Source organism: Meles meles, chromosome 12 (assembly GCF_922984935.1).
Source record: "Meles meles chromosome 12, mMelMel3.1 paternal haplotype, whole genome shotgun sequence".
In the NCBI taxonomy this organism is placed as follows: Eukaryota; Metazoa; Chordata; class Mammalia; order Carnivora; family Mustelidae; genus Meles; species Meles meles.
In genome coordinates, this window is record NC_060077.1 from 24,642,090 (window position 1) to 24,656,749 (window position 14,660).

The 14,660-nt window shown below is 46.5% G+C and overlaps 1 protein-coding gene across 2 annotated transcripts in view; it reads left to right on the forward strand.

Annotated features, from left to right (window-relative positions):
* Positions 1 to 14,660, forward strand: part of ZNRF3 (zinc and ring finger 3) — a 155,380-nt gene that overhangs the window by 68,535 nt on the left and 72,185 nt on the right. Inside the window, exon 1 of one of the 2 annotated variants that reach the window (XM_046025718.1) lies at positions 227 to 338. The exons of the other annotated variant lie outside the window; for it this stretch is intronic. Coding sequence (XP_045881674.1) covers positions 252 to 338 — 87 coding nt within the window. The 5' untranslated portion in view covers positions 227 to 251. Of the gene's footprint in view, positions 1 to 226; positions 339 to 14,660 lie in introns of those variants that run through there. 2 annotated transcript variants of the gene reach the window in all.

The following is a 14,660-nucleotide window of genomic DNA, read 5'->3' on the forward strand; positions in this document are numbered from 1 at the left end:
TATTACCATAGTAATATTAGAGCCATATGCAAATGCCATTTCTGTAAATAAAAATAAGCAAATAGTGTCCATTTCATGCTGTTCCAGCATTTCTTGAGAGTTATGATTTCCATCATACAATGAATTGCAGATAGTGGGAATCCTAATTTGACTATGTTCCTTGTGTATACCTGTTTTTATTTTTTTGGTCTAGGCAAGTAATTTTCATAGAGTTCTCGGAGGCTTGCCTTCATCAGAAGCACCTGGAAAACATGTTACAAAACCAGAGTCTGTGTCCCAGTCCCAGAGGTTCTGATTGGGGTTATGTGTGTGGCTGGACTGCACGTTTTCTCTGTGAGGTAAAATTTATATGGAGTGAAATGTACCAGTCTGAAGTATATTCCTGCAGGTTTGGATAAATGAGTCCCCTTGTGTAATCCAACCTTATCTTTTTTGTGAAAATGAAAAACAGCATGACCATCACCCCAGAAATTTCCATCGTGTCCCTTCAAAGCCAATCTCCATTAGAGTGCAGTTTTTAAAAAAGATTTTATTTATTTATTTGAGAGAGAATGAGCAGTGGGGAGGGGCAGAGGGAGAGAGACAGACAGACAGACTCCCCGCTGAAGAGGGAGCCCGATGCGGGGCTCGAGCCTAGGACCCTGAGATCACGACCTGAGCTGAAGGCAGATGCTTAACCGACCGAGCCACAAAGCCACCCCTAGACTGCATTTTTTTTTTTTTTAGACTGCATTTTTAACACTGCTCCAGGGCTTCTAATAAGCTAAAGCCAGAGGGCCACTATTAATTAATGAACAACAGCACAGCTTGGATGTTAACCCTTAGCAGAAAGGGTTAGGGATTGGGGTTGCCATCCTGAATTTAAGGTTATTGAACTCTATAGCTCTTGGATTGTACTGATAGGGACTATATTTTATTTATTTATTTATTTATTTATTTATTTATTTATTTATTTATTTATTTATTTATTTCTGAAGTAAGCTCCACACTTACTTGTGGAGCCCAATGTGGGGCTTGAAGTCACAACCCTCAGATCAAAACCTGAGCCAAGGGGCACCTGGGTGGGTCAGTGGGTTGGGCTTCTGCCTTTGGCTCAGGCTATGATCCCAGGATCCTGGGATTGAGCCCCGCAGCAGGCTCTCTGCTCGGCGGGGAACCTGCTTCCCCCCTTCTCTGCCTGCCTCTCTGCCTACTTCTGATCTCTGTCAAATAAAATCTTTAAAAAAACAAAACAAGGGGCGCCTGGGTGGCTCAGTGGTTTAGGCCACTGCCTTCGGCTCAGGTCATGATCTCAGGGTTCTGGGATCGAGTCCCGCATCGGGCTCTCTGCTCGGCAGGGAGCCTGCTTCCCTCTCACTCTCTCTGCTTGCCTCTCTGCCTACTTGTGATCTCTCTCTGTCAAATAAATAAATAAAATCTTTAAAAAAAAAACAACAAAAAACAAAACAAAACCTGAGCCAAGATCAAGATTTGGATGCTTAACTGTCTGAGCCACCCAGGCACCCTATGGGGACTGTTTTTTTGTTTTTGTTTTTTTTTTAAGACTTTATTTATTTGAGAGAGAGCATGAGCATGAGACGGGGGAGGATCAGAGAGAGAAGCAGACTCCCTGATAAGCAGGGAGTCAGATGCAGGACTTGAACACGGGACTCCAGGATCACGACCTGAGCCAAAGGCAGTCGCCCAACCAACTGAGCCATGCAGGCACCTGGGACTGTATTTTTAAAAGAGACCATTTGAGGGTTGGTTAAGCTTCTGCCTTTAGCTCAGATCATGATCCCAGGGTCCTGGGATCGAGACCCACGCTGGGCTCCCTGCCCAGCTGCGAGTCTGCTTCTCCCTCTCCCTTTGCCCTCCTCCTGCTCCCCTCTCTCTTACTTACTTTCTTTCAAATAAATAAATAAAATTTTTAAAAAAGAGAGAGTTTGGTGACTTGGTTAGAAGGAAACTGCATAACAAAAATAACCACAGCCTGGGTAGCTTATAAACAACAGAAATCAATTCCTCACAGCTCTGGAGGCTGGACGGCTGAGATCAGGGTGCCACCATGGTCTGGTGCGCATCTTCAGGGTCACAGACTTCTGGTTGTTTCCTCACGTGGCAGAAGAGGCTAGGAAGCTCTCTGGAACCTTGTTCCTAAGGTTCTAAGCCTGTTCATGAGGGTTCCACTCTCATGACCTGAGATCTGAGTGCTCCCCTGGGAGGATTTTGGGGGTGAGCACCTACTACTAATGCTGTCATCTTTGGAGGTGAGGAATACGACATTAAGAATGCTGGAGGGGCACAAACATTCAGACCACAGCAGAGGCCATCGCCTGCCAGGCTCTTGCTTGCTCTGCCCCCCTCTTGGAGGGGGTCCCCTGCAGTTCCGTGGTTAGGGTTTCCCAACTGCCCATTCTTCTGTGACTGTTCCAGTCATTCTAAGTGTGGGTGACCTCTCCATCCTTGGCTTCTGCCCGGTGACTCATGTGAGTGCACTGTCTCCCTTTATGATGCTGCCATTTATTTTTCGTAACTAAAGGTCTGTCCTCTGACATGCATGAACTCATTTGATCTAGGGCCAGTGGTTGACTCCTCCGCCTCCCCTGGGGAGAGAAGGCACATGCCATAGTTCAGCCTAGAAGAGTCTGAATGGAGTGGGCATTCACGAGGTAGGTGTTCAGAAGTGGGCATGGTGGTAGTGAGCTGAGGGATTCTGAGGAGAACGGAAGGGGGTAGTGGGGCTAGAGCCGGTCCAGGAAGATTGCGTGGGGCCAGGAAAGGGGTACAAGGACCTCCAAAGGACTTAGGGGAATTTATGATCACACCTTGCTTTTATTTTAAGTAGTATTGGATACTCTTTGACAGTCTTTTGCCTTTTCGTTTTGTTTCTAGAAATTCTGTGTATTAGATGGGACAGGTGGTTCAGTCCAGCTTCTTGCTGAAAATTGAGGTCCAGAGAGAAAAAGTGATTTGCTCACTAGTACATAGCAAGATGAGTGGCAGCCTGAGTTTCTGACCCAAGCAGTCTCAAGTTTCCCGTGTCACCTGACCACCCACCGGCCTCTGACCCCAGAACACCTTCATAGCTGGTTCCCTGCTGTGTTTGGTTTTGTTCTGCCCTGCATGATGCTACTTAAACAAAATCTTTTTAAAACAACATTTTCCCTGTAACTGGTAGCATCAAACGTGTTTCTTTATCTTCTAGATTCAAGCTGGTCTTAACTTTTAATTTGGTACTTTTAAGATAACTGGAGGAGGACAGGGGAAGAGGTTGCTTGAACTTTTGTTTTCTTTTTCTTTCTTGAGATTGTAGGGGAGCATTCAGATCTCAGAGTCTGAAGTTAACAAAGTAGTCACTAGCCAGACTAAATTAAAATTAACTAAAATTAAATAAAACTTAAAATTCATTTCTCCCCTTGCACTAGACACATTTCAGCTGCCCAGGGGTCACATGAAGCTCGTGGCTCCTACGTCAGTGCAGGACTAGAACGTTGCCATCATTCTAGAAGGTTCTTTCGGACAACGCTGGTCTCAAGCGGCAGTCTCAACTGAGTGACTTCTCCATAACCTCCTAATCTCCAAACCTCCAACTCTGACTTCTCCATCACCTCTGACATGAGTGCAGGGAGAGGGGATGAAGTTGTCTGTGGAACTGACACATGACTCAGGCCATGTTCTAACATTCTCTGGTTCATCTCCTGAAAAGACATGAGCAGTCTCTTGTTTTCCACAGAGATGGAAAACCTCTGACTTTAGCTGTTACTCTGACTTTTTATAGAGGTGCTCGAGGTGCTCCTGTGTCTGGGCAGCGTGCCGTGGTAGGATCTAGAACCAGTTGGTATCATCTGTTGCATAGTTACAGTTATGTGTGGCAAAAAATCCACTCATTTCCAGTGTGGCCATAGCTGCTGGTGTTTGGGGAGGCCCAGCCGGGGAGGACAGCAGCAGAAAAGACCTCGTACAGGGAGTGAGCTGTTGATGCCTCTGCCTTTAGGAATGTTCTCTGTAGGAGCGCCAGGGTGGCTCAGTGGGTTAAGCCTCTGCCTTCGGCTTAGGTCATGATCTCAGGGTCCTGGGATCAAGCCCCGAATCAGGCTCTCTGCTCAGCAGGGAGCCTGCTTCCCCACCCCCACCCCTACCACCTCCCCGCCTCCCCCATCCCCCTCCCCGCCTGCCTCTCTGCCTACTTATGATCTCTGTCTGTCAAATAAATAAATCTTTAAAAGGAATGTTCTTTGTGGCAGCTGCTGGTCTCTGACTGGAATTGGGTGCGTGGGTTCTGTGAGTCTGCAAGAATAAAGCCCTCAGTGTGGAGTTACAGGAAAGGTACTACTCTTCGCGGAGACGTGTTGAGCTAAGCTGTTTTATGTGAAGTTGGCTTATGCTGTGACTATCCTTTAGGAGGAGCGAGCCAAGGAAGGTTCTTGTATACCTGAGTGTGCACGCTGCCTCTGACTGGATGGCAAGACATCCCAAGGGCTCTGCTCTAGGTTTTCGTCTTTTTTTTGCCAAGATCCGGGTTTACAAAGCGTGGAAATGAACCACTTTCATCCTAGCTGTCAAGACAAGGCACTCTCTCTTCCTGGGGTTTCCATGGCCCAGTTCTGAGCTAGACTAGAAGCAGCAGAAGAGAGGTCCCTTTTCTCTCCACTAGGTCATCATGTATTTGGGAATTACAAGCCGTTCTTCCTGACTGCGGCTGTTGAATGTATTTACGTAGAATACTAACCGTTTAGAGACACAGAGCATTTTCATCGCCTCTGAATGTGTCTTGTCCCAGCTTTCCATCCCTTCCTCCACGTCAGCCCTGCACAGTCACTGATCTGCTTTCTGTCACAGCAGATGGGCTTACACCCTCTGGAGTTCCAGTATGAATGGAACCATGTATTATGTACCCTTTGGGGAGGAAAGGGGGGAATTCTAGGTGAGTTTATTCAGCATGATGATTTGGAGGTTCCTGCGTTGTGGCATGTGTCCAGGTTTTTGTTGCTGAGTCGTAGTCCGTTCTCTGGATGTCCCCCGTTCCATTTATTCATTTACTTGTTGGTAGACCTTGGGTTGTTTCCATTTTGGGGACATTACAGATAAAGTTGCTGGGACTATTTGAGTACAAGATGTGCATGGGCAGATGTTTCCATTGCTCTTGTGTGTAAATATCTAGGAGTAGAATGGCCGGGGCAGCTGGGAGGTCTGTGTTTTACTACGTAAGAAACTGCCAGACTGTTTTCCAGAGTGACTATGCCACTTTGCATTCTCAGAAGCCGTGTATGAGGGTCCCCATTGCTGACGTCCTCGCCAACACTGTCTTACTAGTGCTGAAATTTTAGCCATTCTAGGCAGTGTGTAGTAGTATCTCTCTGTGGTTTTATTTTGCATTTCTCTGATGACTGGTGGCGTTGAACATTTTTTCATGGACTTACTTGCCATCCCTCTTTCTTCTTTGTGAAATCTCTATGTAAATCTTTTACCCATTTTTAATTGTTAAGCTTTAAGAGTTCTTTATATATTCTGGGTGTTAGTCCTCATGCTTCTTTTGAGCTGTATAGTAATTTCTGTATCTTTGCAGTCAGGTAAGAGGGCTTAATCTTTTTTTTGAGGGCTTAATCTTCATATTAGTGTTTAAAACTGAACTCCCTCCTAAACAACCCTATTCTGTCATTCTTCCTTGTCTCGGGTAATGGCATTTCTTTTTTCTTTCTTCTTTTTTTTTTTTAAATTTTATTTATTTATTTGACAGAGAGAGATCATGAGTAGGCAGAGAGGCAGTCAGAGAGAGGGGGTTAGCAGGCTCCCTGCTGAGCAGAGAGCCCGATGTGGAGCTGGTTCCCAGCTCCTAGGATCATGACCTGAGCCTACGGCAGAGGCTTAACCCACTGAGCCACCCAGTCGCCCTGGTAATGGCAGTTCTCTTCCTTGCAGTCATCCTTGATTCCTCGCTTTCTCCCCCACCTGCCTTCAGTTCGTCAGCCAGTTCTGCTGGCTCTGCGTTCAGATTCCAGCCCCTTTCTGTTCCTTGTACTTCTCTACCCAGCCCACTATCATTTATCCTCCCGATCACTGAGAGAGGCTCCTAACAACATTCCAGCCACCCTTCCACTTCCTGCCCCTGTCCCCATTCCATCTTTTCCCAAATGTAGCAGGTAGAACAGTCCCGTGAAAGCCTAAGTCAGACCTTGTGGCTACTCTGTTTAGAATTTACCACTAACTTATGAAGGCCTATGGAGTCCTTTGTGGTTTGGCTTGCTGCAACCTCTCCCCTCTTCTCCTGCCTCTCTCCACTTGCCTTTGCTCACTCTGTTCCAGCCATGCTGGCCTTCTTACTGCTCTTCAGGCACGCCAGGCCTGCCTTGGGTTTTTGCACTTGCTGGTCCCTCTGTGGGGGAGAATTTCCTGCCCCCCAGGCGTGACCCTCCCCTTTACCTCTTTCAGTCTTGGTTTAAATATCGCCTTCTGCTCAGTGTATAAATTTAATTTTGGATCCCTTCCCTTTACCCCCTTGGCTCCAAACACCAAATATAAAAAGAAAATTAAAGATGTAATTATGCTCAGAAACCTATCTGTGAAAAGAAATAGAACAGAAATACAAAGCAAAGATTGATGCTGAAGGCTCAGTCCTGCTCACTGTGAGTCTGGTAGTAGGCGGTGATGTGCAGAGCGCCACTCTGGTGGGGCATTGGGAACTAAAAGTAGCCCATGTGGGGAGGGGACCGGAGCCAGACTCACTGCTTCAAACCAAGGTCTGGGCTGGCCTGCTCCAGCTTGAAAGGAGGCTAAAAATATCTAAGACAATTACTGCTCAGAATGAAGCCTAGGGCGGTGGGAAGAAACAGATACAGATACAACCTTGAGCCTGCTCATGGGCAAGGTCACCTGGAGTCCTGATGACTGAAGCTTCCTAGTGTCTTCATATCCTGGGGGTCCTACTCTGTCAATGTAAGACCTGTTCCAGGCTTAGGGATCCTGGGAGATCCCTAACTTTCCCCTAACCACAAAACCTTGGGAGAGGGTGGTACAGAGAGTGCCCCCTCACTCCCACTGTACCCCAGCCCATCCAGTGGACTGCTGTATGGGTTGCAAACCAGAATTCCAAAACATCTAAGGAAAACCAGCGCTGCTAAAGATAGCCAACACAATCAACAATGAGATTAATTTGTTCAGGATTAAATGAAAAGAGCGTTCTGACAACGACAATAAAATGCATGTTTTGAATTGTCAGAGATGAAAGAAGGAATTCCAGCTATAAGAAAATATGAAACACAACGGGCAGAAAGAAAGTATTAATAGGTGGATAGAAAGTGAATAATGCATGGGGCGCCTGGGTGGCTCAGTGGGTTAAGCCGCTGCCTTCGGCTCAGGTCATGATCTCAGGGTCCTGGGATTGAGTCCAGCATAGGACTCTCTGCTCAGCAGGGAGCCTGCTTCCCTCTCTCTCTCTCTGCCTCTCCATCTACTTGTGATCTCTCTCTGTCAAATAAATACATAAAATCTTAAAAAAAGAAAGTGAATAATGCACAAATGATGGAAATGAAAAATAGGCATCGAAATGTAAATCTTAATAAAATGAAACCCACACTCCACAAAGATACAGGTAGGATTAGTGAATTGGACCAAGGATTCTACCCAGGATGCCGTGAGGAAGATGAAAATTATTTTGACAGAGTAGTTGGGTGACCCTGAGCCTCCAACCCAGATCTGATAGGTGTTCGAGAGGAGGAGAGTCGGGGCATTGGCAGACAAGGACTATTCAGAGAGAGGCAGCCTGAGAACTTTCCAGAAGCAAAATAATCATTAGTTTTCAGATTGAAAACACACAGAAAATTGCTTTGCTTAACAAGGTGAATTAAAATAAATCCACAGATCCACTCCCAGACACGTTGCAAAATAGCCAGACTTAGGGATAAAGCAAAAATCTCCAGAATAACCCGAAAAGAGAAGACAGACAACCTATGAAGGAATAACAGTTTTAAGATAGTCTTCGTCCTGTCTAATGTTCTACTTTTACTTTACCACAAGCCTTAATTCTAAATACTAAGGCAGCGGGTTATTGTTTACACCTCAATTAAAAGGTTTGCTCTTGGGGCACCTGGGTGACTCAGTTAAGTGTCTGCCTTTGGCTCAGGTTATGGTCCTGGGGTCCTGGGAGCAAGCTTCGGGGCTCCCTGCTTGGCAGGGACCTGCTTCTCCCTCCCCTTTTGCCCCTCCCCTACTACTTGGGCTCGTGTGTGCGTGCACTCTCTCTTTCTCAAATAAATAAATAAAATATTTAAAATAAGCTAAAGGGCTCTTAGGCATCCCAAATTTAGTCTCAGCAAGTGGCAAAGGGACCTGAGTTTGAGTGGCCACCGTCTGTAACACATGGTGTTGGAAATCTACAAGTTGGGGTGTTTCCTCCGTGTCTTATAGATGAAGCACCTTGAGGTTCAGAGGGGCTAAATGACATGCTCAGGGCCACAGCTGAGAGGGACCAAGGTCAGGCTGTGACCCAGAGCCCGTGCGTACTCTGTCCCCCTCTCCTCAGGGTGCTAAGTCAACTCAGCCAGCACTGAGTGACCTGGGGTTCGTTCTTTAAGCTAAGGTGTAAGTTAAGGATCTCTTGCTGGGGGGCTTCTGTTGTGGCAGCTGTTCTTTTTTTGCTAGGACTGTGAGTGGTCCCCTAGCTTCTGGCTGTGGGTCAGCTGCATCCTGATGGAGATGGAGAGACTGTATGGTTGTTCTCCTCTCCCCACAGACTAATCACCTGCTATACTCCCTAATTCTTTGGCCACCTTCCAGGGTTTTTGTTTGTTTGTTTTTTTAAGTGACCAATTTCCTTGTTGTTAACATGTTGCTAGACCAAGTTCGTGGTCTTACAGATTGCTATTACGTATTCATTTTTTCTTCAGGTTAGGAAAATCCGCAGGGATTGGTAATTTTCTTCCTGTCAGGATGCCTTTTGGAACCTTGTTGAATTGCAAACATTTACTTTTTTATATCTTTTCCCATCAGTTAGACAAGGACCTGAGAGCTCTGCAGAGGTAGGAACCACGCTTTTGCTAGTCAGGAGGTTGCGAAAATATCGGAAAGTAGAGAGGCAACATATTAGAAGGATCATTGATTGATAGGGTGGGTAGACTGTGCTCCCGATGGGGATGCTGTGGGTGGATTGATTATGTAATAAAGTCATCAAGCTTTCTTAAGAAATCAAGGGATGGGGTGCTTGAGTGGCTCAGTGGGTTAAGCCTCTGCCTTCCGCTCAGGTCATGATCCCAAGGTCCAGGGAATCTCTGCTCAGCAGGGAGCCTGCTTCACCATACCCCCCCCCCCCCCCCCCCCGCCTCTCTGCCTACTTGTGATCTCTCTCTCTCTCTCTCTCTCTGTCAAATAAATGAAAGCTTAAAAAAAAAAGAAAAAAGAAATCAAGGGATGGAGATACAGAGCAATAATATATCTGATACTTGAGCATTTGCAAACTCGCCTAAGAAATAGCTGTTTTCCTTTCCTTTCCTGCGAGCTGTAACCACCACCCCTGACTTTGAAATTCCCTCCTTTCCTTCCTTCTCTCCTTTCCCCTCCCTCCCTTCCTTCCTTCCTTTCCACTTCCTTCTTTCCTTCCTTCCTTCCTTCCTTCCTCCCTCGCTCCCTCCCTCACTTTCTTCCCCTCCTTCTTCCTTCCCTTCCTCCCTCCCTTCTTCCTTCGTTCCTTTCCTTCTTTCCTTTTTTAAAGATTTATCCATCTATTCTAGAGAAAGAGAGCAAGTGGGGAGGGGCAGAAGAAGAGAATCTTCAGGCAGGCTCCCCGCTAAGTACAGAGGCCCACACGGGGCTCCATCTCAGGACCCTGAGATCATGGCCCCAGCTGAAACCAAGAGTCAGATGCCCAACCGACTGAGCCACCCAGGAGCCCCTGAATTTGTTATTTTTGTTTCATTTCTGTTGTCACATGTGTCTCAGTTGGTCTAGCTTTTGGCTGAACGTGTTACTTATGCTTGAATATTCCTGAATTTGGGCCTTTGCCCTGTGGAGGCAGGGTGTCCTGAAACTCAGTTTGTCCTCCTTAACTGTGAACTTGGTGTGTCTATACTCCGAAGGCTGGGTCCCCCATTACTTCTGCTGGCCCTTGTTCTCTGGATAGCTGCCAGCTCCTTCTCTTTGTCTCAGTTTTATTTTTGTTTTCTTTTTTTCTTTCTTTTTTTTTTTTTTAACTCAAGCTCAGCCAAGTAACTAAGGCACTGTTAGGACAGGAACCGTTCTTAGCATTTGGATTGGATGAAACATCTTCCTTTCATTTCAGTGGCATGAAAGTGATGGGACTGTATTTGCGGGGCGCCCTGGCTCATAGACTGCCTGGGTTTAGATCCCAGCTCTGCCACTTTACTTGTGTGTGACCTTGCACAGATCGCGGAATCTGACTTGAGTCCCTCATCTGTAAAATGAGAGTTCTAAGAATGTGTGCCTCCGAGGTCGTTAGGATCGAATGAGTTCACACCCATGCAACTAGGATAACAGTGCCTAACCCAGAACGGGGCAAGCGCCCGACACATGTCAGCGGCCATTATTCTGACTGCCAATGTTTAGGTGCTAGGCACTGCTCTGGGAATTAAATGTGTCATCTTGAATCTTCACAACAGCTTATAATGTCAGTATTGGTATCCTTAGTGCGTGGATGACAAATGGAGGCGGAAAGCATAGGAAGTTCCCTCCGGAGGCCTCGGTCTGTGTGGGGGACCAGCGTTTGCTTTATTGCCCTGGACCCTGCTGCCTTGTCTTCTGACAGGCCCTGGAAAGCAACCCTGTCCTCTTGACTTAAAGCTCCGGTGCAGTCAAAGTGAGAGTCAGGTGCACACTCTTGTCAAGCACACAAGACAAGACAAGGCCAAGGCCTGACTGATGCATTAGGTAAAGGTACAAGGAGCCACTTTTAGATTCAAACAATGTATCACTTGAACAGCAAAAGGGAGGTAGCTGAAAGTGCCAGTTCCCTGTGCTCTTGGTCCCACACCAAAAAAGTACTACCGTGAAACAGAAGGAACCGATGATCTCTCTGCTGTGGGAGGCAGGGCAAAAATCTCGTCCCCATCAGAACCCAGGAGGTGATGAGAAACTGTCTCCTGACAGCCTCCCAGGGGAGACAGGAGACGAGGAGAGATGGCCTTGAAGTGCACCTCACATTCCCCCACTCTCCGTGTCCTCTCTTGTTCATCGAGAATAATGGGTGTTCAGGCCTTTGTCTGTGGCCATGTCTGCAAGAGAGGCTTGGCCGAGCTGTTCCCCTCTCCCGTCTGGCCCAGAGGCCCCCAGTCTCTCCTCCTCTGACCTGAAGTGTCTCAGCCCCCTTTTCTGCCTTCTCTCCCGGCACATACCAAGGCTAGTGAGCTTTCTAGGAATAAGTGTCAAGTTCACCTAACTGGATAAAGACCGTTGAAGATGGAGACCCACCTCAAGTATAGTTTTTTTGTATCTGTTATAGGCATTCATGCAACATAGCCTTGCCCTCACTTAGAGATACCATAGATACAGGTTTCTTTATTGTGAATGAAAACCCACCTGGTTTCTTTAGTTGGTAGCCTTGAAATTAGACACTGCAAAAGTCTGTCCATCAGTCAGACACCTAAGCACTTAGTAGTGGAAGACTCCAGAAGCCTGTCCCCACTGCCCCCCCCCCCCCCCCCCCCGCCAATCTGGCAGTCACTTCCCTAGAGCCCTAGAATGTTGGGGTGGGGAGGTAGTAACCCAAAGCAAAGGATCTTGATTAAAAACAAAAAGTCCAGAGAGCCCTTTTCATCATCCATCTCTGGTATCAAATGCCCAGCACTGTACTAAACTTTCAAGGTGTCCTGAGTGTGGGTTTAGGGAGTGACTTTAACAAGATCAGCTAAGGGCAGACCCAGCCTGGGTTATGACCTCCCTAGTCCACTCTTCCTTGAGCAAGAACTTTTATAGCAGGCTTAAAAGAGCATGGGTAGCTTAATGAGGTGAGGAATGGGCAAGAAACTGTCCTAGCTTGTGCTGATAATGCCTGATCTCCAAGGAGCCTGAAGCACAGCTTAGACATTATCTCCTGAATCCTCCCTAAACCCCCATGGGGATAGGCAAGTGGCAGGCATTCCTCTTGCTCTGGGACCAGAGAGAATGGAGCCCTTATGCGACTTGCCCAAAGTCATACAGGGTGTTAGAGCCCAGCATATAATTTATTGCTTTTAACTCATGAGCCTGTGGTTTCCTCTGCTCCCTATCCCCACCTCCTCTGCTATTAACAGGCTACACAGAGATATTTAATCAGGTGTTTTCACCAAGTGGCCCTTCCTGGCTTGGAAACTCACCAGGGCAACTGGAGAGCAGCAGGGATGGAGTGGGGTGAATCTGCGGCCTATGGGTTTTGCTAGTGAGTCCTCAGGGAACCCAAGGCACTCTTCCCCTCCCTGGGGGTTCTTGCCCACTCACTGGTGTCCTGCTTTCATGCATTCCTTTGATGGGTTTCTTGCTTCATTACATGGCCTTAGGGACGTCGAATGGACTGGTTCCGTTTTCCACCCACTCCCCTTGAGGGAGTTCTTACTCTGTTTTTACTCTGTTCATGGTGGCCTTGGGTCCCTGGTGAGGACCCTAATTTACCTTTGACCTTGGAATCCTAATTTATTAAATGTGTTCGCTTATCCCATCTCTCTCAAGTGATGCAGGTACACCCCTGCTTTATGGATGAGGAAACTGAACCTCAAGGCTGTGTTCTCATCAAACCATGCCACCGATGGTAATTAGAGCTTTGCTGTACCTTTTTTTTTTTTTGACTTGTCCTTTATTTGCATAACTCTTTAATAACTGCTTTTATTGAAATAGAATTCATACACCGTACAATTCATTGTGGAAAGTGTACATTTCAGTGTTTTCCCGTATATTTGCACAGTCGTACACCATCACCACAATCCGCTTGAGAACATTTCCATCATCTCTGAAAGAAACCCTGTACCTTCTAGCTTCTGCCTCTCTGGCCTCTCATTCCCTTACCCTTAAGCAGCCACTAATCTATTTTCTGTCTTTATGGATTTCCCTGTTCTGGACTTTCATATGAACAGAGTAGAAGGTGTGGACTTTTTGACTGGTTTCTCTCACTGAGTGTGGTGTGTTCAGGGTTCCTCCCATATCGTAACACACATCAGTACTCTATTTCTCTTTTTGTGGCCAAATATCCCATCATATAGGTGGACCACATTTTGTTTACCCATTCATCTGTTGATGGGCATTCAGGTTATTTCCACCTTTAGGCTCTTATAAATAATGTGACTATAAACACTCGTGCAAGTTTTTGTGTGGGCTTAGGTTTTCCATTTCTCATGGGTATACAGCTAGGAGTGGAATTGCGGGGTCAGGTGGTAACTTTATAGGTAATCATTTGAGGAACTGCCTGACTGTTTTAAACTCAGCTTTACCGTTTTATCTTCTTTCTTTCTTTTTTTTTTTTTTAAGATTTATTTATTTATTTGACAGAGATCACAAGTAGGCAGAGAGAGAGGGGGAAGCAGGCTCCCTGCCGAGCAGAGACCCCCGATGCGGGGCTCGATCCCAGGACCATGGGACCATGACCTGAGCCGAAGGCAGAGGCTTTAACCCACTGAGCCACCCAGGCGCCCCTTGTCTTTTTATTCTTGAGTTGTAAGAGAGTTCCTTCAGTACTCTAGTCCCTTCTCAGACATATGATCTGCATGTGTTTTCTTCCACTCCGTGAGTTGTCTTCCCATGTTCTTGATGGTGTCTCTTACGGTATAAAGAGTATTTTGTGGGAAGTTCAGTTGGTCCGTCTCTTTGGCTGCTTTTGCTTTTGATGTCCTTTCGGCCCACTTCCCACTTGCCAGGCACATAGGCCTGCTTAGCGTGTAATACGCATGTATACATGCATGGGGGCCATGATCAGCAATGGCCTTCACATGGGGAAACCAGGCTCAGGGGTTACATAACTCTTCCACGGCCGCACAGAAATTAAGTGGCAGTGGTCGGATCCACCCTGGCCAGTGGCTTTAAGCTGATGTCTGACGCCACGCTTCTCTTCCATGGTGGCGTCAACACTGAATGACAGGCTCCCCTCTAGGCTAGACAGTGGAGGGCCGGCCTGCTCTTAAAAAATGGGTTAAGAATCTTCTCAAAACAGTTGCTTGGTGAGTGTTGAATTATTCCTCCCATTTTATTTTCTATGTTTTTTCAATTAAAGAGACCTTCTGAATAAAACTGAACTTAGGATCTTGATTGGGAAGTAACGGGCCTGCCTTTCTTTGCATTCAGAAAACGACTCAAGATTACTGCAAGCTGGGCTTATTCCCTCTACTGGTTCCTCGCAAGGAATTCCTCAAATCTCAGGAGTCACTGTCTTTATTTTATAAAGAACCCCCCTTCCCCGGACTGACACTTTATTGTAAAATTTGGGGATGTATATTTTTGGGTGTGAGGTGAAAGGATTTTTTTGCCTTGGTTTTGGTTCGAGTCTTTTTGTCCACCTGTTTTGTGTGCGCTGAAGAAAGGAAAAGGATTATTCCGGCGTAACTTTGTAAAGTTTTTATGATCAGGTGTTCCCGTTGAGCAAGCTTGAAGTATTGGGATGATCAGAGCTAAGCTGCTATGTTTAGACGGATTAGAACAGTGCTTTTTATCGATTTCACCCTATGGACCGGTTTACAATAGGTTTCCCTTGTGTTTTCTTGCTGAGCCCTTGT